The sequence below is a fragment of the Octopus bimaculoides genome, chromosome 23, assembly GCF_001194135.2.
Source record: "Octopus bimaculoides isolate UCB-OBI-ISO-001 chromosome 23, ASM119413v2, whole genome shotgun sequence".
NCBI classification, from domain to species: Eukaryota; Metazoa; Mollusca; class Cephalopoda; order Octopoda; family Octopodidae; genus Octopus; species Octopus bimaculoides.
This window is the reverse complement of record NC_069003.1, coordinates 32,528,815-32,537,167: the sequence shown is the minus strand read 5'-3', so window position 1 is coordinate 32,537,167 and position 8,353 is coordinate 32,528,815. Positions and strand designations below refer to the sequence as shown.

Sequence of the window (8,353 nt, the reverse complement as noted above, 5' to 3'; positions counted from 1 at the left end):
CCCCCTTAACAGAAAGCAAAATTAAAAGAAAAAAAAAAAAGGGACAGAAAATGAACTGAATCATGTTAATAGCTTTCAGGAGTTTTGAAATGGATATAGAAAGCTGGGGAAAGAGAGGGATGGGTGGAGAGAGAAGGAGTTATAGAGTATGGAACTCCTGTAGTTTAATAATATTCATTAAGCAATTAAGTTGTTGTTGTTTAGCCCCAGGTCATACCTGCTTCAACAGGCCTTACTACGATCTAAAAACTTTTCTGGCTTTTTTTTGTACTTGTGTATCGTAACTTTTATTATTTATGATGATAGGGTGAAATTTTTGAGGAAGAGTTAAGCTGCTATTTTCAGCAGACTGAGCAGCCTTGGAGATTGATCTTCCTTGTGTGTAGTAGCTTAGTACTAAATCAACCCTGTTTGAACAGAACCATGATAAGAAGACATTCCAACTGTTAGCATCTTGTCTTTCTATACACCATATTTTCCAATATACAAGTTGATGTAGTATATAGTGTAAACATTTTCACTATCTTGCCAAATCCTGCTGCATTTCACATGAAATTTTATTGGTCCTCCAAAATTATCTTTGTGTATGAATTAACCTATCTGTTTTGGCTGTAAATGTTGGTTTGGAAACTTTGTATGCAGGAAAACATGGTACTTAATTTAAGTCTACTAATTTAGGTAGTCAGAATTTGAAATCTGCAGGTGATGTTCAATGTTTTTTTTTTCTTTTTTGTTTGTATTAGATATATGATAATATAGATTTTTGATGCCACATATAAAAATCTAACCAGGGGTTGCTTGATGAGCACTGCACGCTTATTAAAGATGATAAAGTTTGTTTATAATTATTCTGTTCATGTTGTAGTATCATAATATGGTTTGTCCGTAATTTGTTTGCAAATCTAATAATATACACTTACTCAGAAACAAAAGCTAAAACAGCCTAAAGTTTGTATTCTTAGATGAATACCTCTTCTAGATGGGCAGGTTTAGCAACATAGTAGCACATCCTATGACTACAACCACTATATGTCAATCACAAGAGAGTATATGAGGTATGGGCAACCTTTGTTTTGAGAAGTGAGTCACATGGGACATGACTCATCATCAGGTGGGCTGCACTACTAAAAGAGTTCAAGGCAATTTTTTGTATGGTGTGCCATTCAGAAATTCTTGTGGGATACAGGTTGCCCATGGCTGGTGTAAATTATGGGTGTACTTAATGAGTACTACATATCGACCAAAAATCATAATTTTTGTTTTTTGATAGTTATTATGTTTTTGCTTGTAGTATCATGTTATAATTTCGGTATGGTCAGATTAAAGTTGGGTTGAAGTCGTATTATGTACGAAAATAGCCTAATGTTTGTGTGTTAATATAATGTGTTGTACATTCTGCATAGTCAAGGCACCATCACTATACACTAGTGAATTTAAAAACAGATATATATATATCATCATCATCATCATCATCGTTGTTTAACGTTCGCTTCCCATGCTAGCATGGGTTTGACGATTTGACTGAGGACTGGCGAGCCAGGAGGCTGCACCAGGCTCCAATCTGATCTGGTAGAGTTTCTACAGCTGGATGCCCTTCCTAACGCCAACCACTCCAAGAGTGTAGTATATATATATATATATATGAAGTATATACTGAAAGCACATGGTCTAGTGGTTAGGGTGTTGCATTCATGATCACAAGATTGTGGTTTCAATTCTTAGACAGGCAGTGCATTGTATTGTATTCTTGAGCAAAACACTTCATTTCATGTTGCACTAGTCTACTCTACTGTAAATAGGTAATCCTATGATGAGCTAGCATCCCATTCAGAGGGGATGTTGGTCTGCCCACCTAGACAGTAGGGTGGCATCATTTAAAAGCTACAACAATGCAAGGAAGCACATTGTGACTAGCAGTGTATAACAACATCTGATAGTCTAGCTGATACAGTGATAGAGTATGAAATATAAAATATAGCTATAGTTATTTCAGTGTCATAAAAAAATAAAAAAATAAAAATTAAAAAAAAATAAAAATGAAGAAAATAAGAACTCACCTTTGTGAGGGTCACTTTATGGGTCTCCCACGTAATATTATCCCCAGTCTGAAATAAATGAAATATTAAATTGAAGTTAAAAGGTTAACTGAAAAAAACCATGATACATTAAAAATAAATCTGTAGAGAAAATATTGTAATATAGACAAACACATTATATTCTTGTTTAACCAATACCTGGCCTTTCTTGATTTTTTTTTTAATACTGACAATAAATGCAACCATATGAATTCACTATATTTGGAATAAATCATTTAAAAAGATGCTAATAATTTTCAGCTGGTCTGGGGGATGTCAGTTCACACAGAATTATATCTTAAGAGCACACACAAGATAATGCACGATTAACTCGAAATAGTGTGAATAAATAAGTATTACACCCGACAAGAGTAATATGAATGCTAAAGAGTCAAATGAAATTCATAACAAATAATATATGTTCCAAGGCATCCAAACATTTTATGCTTATATTCTTCACATGAAGTATACCAGCACAGCCAGACATGAGGAAGGAGTACACCAGAAGTAGAAGCTTGAGAACCTCTGTTCTCGCATATAGTTAATTACATCAACCCTAATATTTGCTGTTGGTTAACCCCGGGTCAATTCTGATAGAGCAGACTTATGATCAAAAGATGTTCTAGCCATGATCACATTTTTTATTCAAATGTAATGCATTGAATGTATCCAACTGAAGACAGAAAGATCTAAATTGAATATTTAGCTGCTATTTCAAACATGACAAACAAATGATATTTATTTTTTTATATCAAATTCAGGATGATGAAAGGGAAAGGGAACTAGGGTTGGATTTGATCTCAAACATAAAGGGATGGAACCAAATACCACAAAATACTCCGACTCTCTACCAAATCTACTATTCACCCACTATGTTATCTTTCCGACATGTTTAGTGATAGAATACCTTAAAACTTCTCAACACCAGCCCAGCTCACTAAAGTCTTCATATTTTAATTAAAATCTCAATTAAAATCTTATCACAACACAAACAATATCATGAGATTTCTAATGGTCGACACCAACAAATATACACAAAACACATATAACAATATAAAATGTTACAGATATTTTATTAAATTCCTCTAAAGTCTTGATTATAATGAAAATTAATTGAAATACTTAGGCAGTCTACTCATTAGTGATATAGTCACGACAATATTACATTTATATTTTTTCAATATGTCAGGTTTATTCAGAATAATACATAATACATCATGGAAAAGCCACTCATAAAGTAAATGGAAAATGAAAACAGACGAAATTTTATGTGTTTTTAGACAACTCAATTGACTCCTCCACAATGTAAATGTTTCAGTTTCAAAATACAGTCTCAGATCAAAGACATTAGTCATACATGTACGACCCTAAAATAGTTAAGCTAGTCTTAACATATTTAATGTAGTGAACATGAAAAACACATAAGTCAGAAATACTTAAATGGTCAGGAAAAGACATTGTTAGACTTAATGGCTGGTATTTTACAAAAATTATTTCTGCAAGTAGGGGAAGCAATTCCAAGCATGTACAATAAATGTACATGAATAGGCATGAACATTATCTTAAAAAGATAAATTGCCAAAAGTAATTTACTCTGAGATGACATACACAAGTAAACATGGTGTTAGCATATTTAATACAGACATGGGGTGTATGTGCATAAAAATTACTTTAGTAGTTTAGTTTAACAATTAACTATGAATGTCCAAAATATCTTTCAAGAAATTCATTTCTTAACATGTTAGCCACCACATGTGCCACTGGTAGCTCATCCCAAACTTCCCACAACCACCATATGCACCATAGGTGATACATTTTCATAATTTGAGAAAATATTTTATTCTGTACCTTTGACATGATTTCAAGGATATCTAAGTCATGCGAGTGCTAAATATTAAAGCTGAATTATGAAATATTGTAAAAATGCAAAAATATTACACTTCCTTGTAATCAAAGAACATGCAGTGTGACCAGAAATATGTGGCTCACTGGTAAGTTCCAGTAACAGGCCGTGACATGTTAATGCTCTTCCAGATTCTAACCCTTTTGTGATCATACTTCTTCTGAAATATGGTTCCTCTTCAGTCTTGATTAATTTTAAGAACAACGAATAATTTTGAAGGCTTTTGTAAGACAACACATTTCATCATTAAGCTGATGTTTCTTTCAGAGGGAGAGTAGGAGAAGGGTGTCTTACTGAAAGGTTCTCAGCTAAATTCATGATGGGAAGTTCTACTTTAAATATGATCACTTTAAAATGGACAGTTTAGAATCAAAGACAGTCTCAGTTAGGGTGATATCAAAATAAGTTAATTTGATTGGTCGGTGAACTTTCGAAAGTTGAAATCCCATTAGTCTCTCTCTTCAGACCCAGCAAACTTGATTAAAGTCAAGGCGCCTGATTACATTAAACTGGACCACATTAACCTTTCTGTCACTATATGGTTAAAGAAACATTCAATTAATTTTGAAAATAATGAAGAATTTGGAGGGATTTAATAAAATAACTAACTCTGCCGTTATCAATCTGGTGTTTGGAATATAATGAAATGTTCTTCAACTAAAACTAATTTCTTGAAGTTATTCTTTCACATCACTCTCATTTTATATCCAATTCATAACCTGGTCCAACAGTTTGATACCTCTGTAGTTTCTCCCTCTAAAATGTCTTCTTTACTCTTATAGCAGTTGGCACACTGCTACCTCCATTAGATCATTAGGATGACACCCCCACTGTACTACTTACCTATTTATGAGGGGGTGCTGAAGAGTTCTTGGCTTTGGGTAAAAGGAAATACAGGAGGATCAATTAATTATGATTTTATTCAACATATTCCCTGCTCACGTTTACACACTTAATGCAGTGGCCCTTTCAGTTTTTTTTTTTTGAAGCCCTGTAAAAGAACTTGGAAGGTTGGGCCTCCAACCAGGCCTTTCATGATAACCTTAAAGCCAGGAACTTTTCAGCACCCCCTCGTTTGTGTGCATGAGAGAGAGGGGGAGGGAGAGACAGAGCGAGAGAGAGAGACTGAGAGAGGGAGGGAGAGATGGTTTGGTGGTTTAGAGAGGCTTTATTTCGTTGAGATGATGATGTAGTTACAGCTTCAGCTTTTTTTTCTATACTGATAAGGAAATACTGAACAGCATGATGCAAGTGCTTTGGAAAATTACTTTGGTATTGTCATATTGCCTGTAGATGTGTTCATATTTAATTACATTATTAAAGAAATTGCAGACTGGTGTGATATGAATGGAAGGACAACAGATTGGATGGGAATGTTTGTCTGTAGCACAGTTGATGATACTGTGTGTAGAACTGAATTTTTGGTGATTTGGTAGAAGATATGTTGATCAAGAGAAGGACATTGAAGAATTGCTATCTTGACATACACTGCAGTTTCACGAATGGGTAACCTTCATATTAGACATTGCAAAAACTGTCACACCAGTCTCTCTCTGGTTTACTGACATGCCATTTCCTCACTCTATCTTTTCTACTTTTAGCTTCTACAATGGCCCCTTCTTTTCATTTATTTTGACCTCTGTACTTATTTTTAAAGTTTGGTTATTACCTTATGATTTCTATTTGTTGAACAATGAAGTTACAAGACAGATACATACGAGTGCAAACACACCATCAGTTTTCCACACAGTTTCCTACTAATTCCACTCACAAATAACAGAACTGAGTACTTCTGGAGAGTCAACATACGCACATTTACATTTACACATATGTCATTTACAAAAGATTACTACAAAATATTCAGGGAAATCTACAACCAAGATTCAAAACTATACGAAATAATTATAACCAACAAATAACATAAATTAAATCTAGAAAAGATTATTTAAGATCTTTAAGAAAAAATATTTTCCACAAATTTATGTTATTGTTATTTAAGCTCCAGGTCAGCCCCAATCAAGCAGACCTACGATCGAAGATATTCAAACCATAATCATCTCAATTATTTAGAGGTACAGATGGGACATTCCTAACATGTTGTAGCTTATCCTTTTTTTTTTATTGCTGCTGCTACTGCTGTTGTTAGCTATGAACAAACAAACTTTTAATTAAATGATATTCCAACCATAAACCTACTATCATTTATATATTTAACGCTTTAGCATTTAAACAAGCCATATCAGGCTCAAATATTCTACCTGTTTTATGTTCAAAGCAGCCAGCTCCAGCCTTTCATAACTATCCTACAATGTCATTCTAAAAATACACGATCACATCATTGAAATCTCAAAGCTATGATATAATGCACGATTAATTCAAACAATGTGAATCAATAAGCAATACATTTGGCAGAGTAATCTGAATACTAAAGAGTAAAACAAACCATATCAGGCTCAAATATTCTACCTGTTTTATGTTCAAACCAGCCAGCTCCAGTCTTTCATACCTCCCCTACAACGTCATTCAAAAAATATACAATCATATCATCAAAATCTCAAAGCTACACAATAATGCAAGATCAATTCAAAACAATGTGAATAAATATGCAAATTAACATTTGACAGAAATCTGAGTACTAAAGGGTTAAAATATCCTTATCCAATTTGTATTTAATCTTTTCAAGACAACAGGGGAATTTGGCTGTTGTTTTTAGCAAGATGGGGAACTTCCCCAACCCCAATGGCGGTATCTGGTGTAACGAGAAAATTAAATGATGGTTGCAATGGAGGTAGGTTGTTGTTATTTGGTCTGAGTTCAACACTGATCCAGTTTAACCCACAATCAAACTCTTTCTAGTCTTGCCCATAATGTGATTGTTTTTTCTGTGGTTTTCATTTTTGTTCTCCCAATCTTAGTGCAAGCACAGCTGTACGATTAGGAAGCTCACATATGATTAGGAAAAAAGGCTGCATGGTTAGGAAGCAAAACCTACGTTGCTCTAGGTTTTGTTCCATTGCATATCAACATGCAGAAGGATAGCCTTGAGTTGCCTTATGGCTTGTGAGTGAGATTGGTAGGAAACTGTGTAGAAGCCTGTTGGTGTGTTTGCATTCATATGTATCTGTCTCTAGGTCAATCTTAACATTTCCATTGCTTGAACAATGGTGCTCTGTGATTCTGTCTTGTAAACTTAACAGTTCAACAAATAGCAATCACAAGATAATAATAACCAAACTGTAAAAATACATACTAAGGTTGAAATAAAGGACTGAAACCTTTTAAGATGGTGCTCCAGCATGACCACAATCCAAAAACTAAGCCAAGCAAAAGAATAAAAACAATAATGTAGAATAATATACCTAAAATCACAACATCTAATATTATAGTTCCTAGTTTTTGAAGATAGCAGCGTGCTGCTCAGTAAAGATTTGGCTGCTATTTCTAACAGCTGGAGTGACCACATAAGAGAAATACTTGTTGGCTCGATAGAAGCTACACTCTAGCGCATAACATATTACTACTCTATCAATGTGAAACGATGCCAGAACACTGCCCAAGGCACGCAAGAACAAGTATGTAAATTATCTGTCACTTTAATCACATACGATTCATGTAAGTCGGAGTGCACGGAGATAATGCTATATATATATATATATATATATCTATATATATATATATATATATATATATATATATAAAAATATATATATATATATATATATATATATATATGTGTGTGTGTATATGTATATATTACATATATATGTGTGTGCGTGTGTATAAGATTACGAGATAGCTTTTCCTTTTAATACTTGTACTATTTACTACTACTACTACTACTTCTACTACTACTACTAATAATAATAATTGAAACTTGTAAAAACATCCAAATATTAATATTAATTCTGAATACACGTGAATCGATCATTAAACAGAATTTTCAAAGATATCAAAATATTGATAAATATTCCAGAAGCTGTACAAAAAGACAATAAAAAAGAAAACTAAATACACACACACACATATATGGTATAAAATTTAACAATATCAAAACCTCAACTTTTTGAAATTATTACTATTGTTATTATTATTATTATTTTTTTTTATTACCCCCTCCCACTTACAAGCCAGGAAATTTAGTCTTGAACAGGAAACTGCAGAAACAGACAAGACATATATCATATGATTTAGATAAGCAATACCAAACATTAAAGCAAATATAAATAGTAGTAGTAGTGGTGGTGTTGGCGGCAACAGGAGTAGTAAATTAATATAACTTATCTATAGCATAAAAAATGAATTAAATCATTTGTGGAAAGAGAAGCAGGAAGAGAGAGAGAGAGAGGGAGAGAGAGAGAGGGAGAGAGAGAGAGAG

The 8,353-nt window shown here is 33.4% G+C and overlaps 1 protein-coding gene across 1 annotated transcript in view; it reads right to left on the bottom strand.

Annotated features, from left to right (window-relative positions):
- LOC106883544 (tight junction protein ZO-1) overlaps nt 1-8,353 on the bottom strand; it is a 593,195-nt gene that overhangs the window by 137,232 nt on the left and 447,610 nt on the right. Inside the window, exon 4 of the mRNA XM_052975956.1 lies at nt 2,058-2,105. Within this exon, the coding sequence (XP_052831916.1) occupies nt 2,058-2,105 (48 nt within the window). The remainder of the gene's footprint in view (nt 1-2,057; nt 2,106-8,353) is intronic.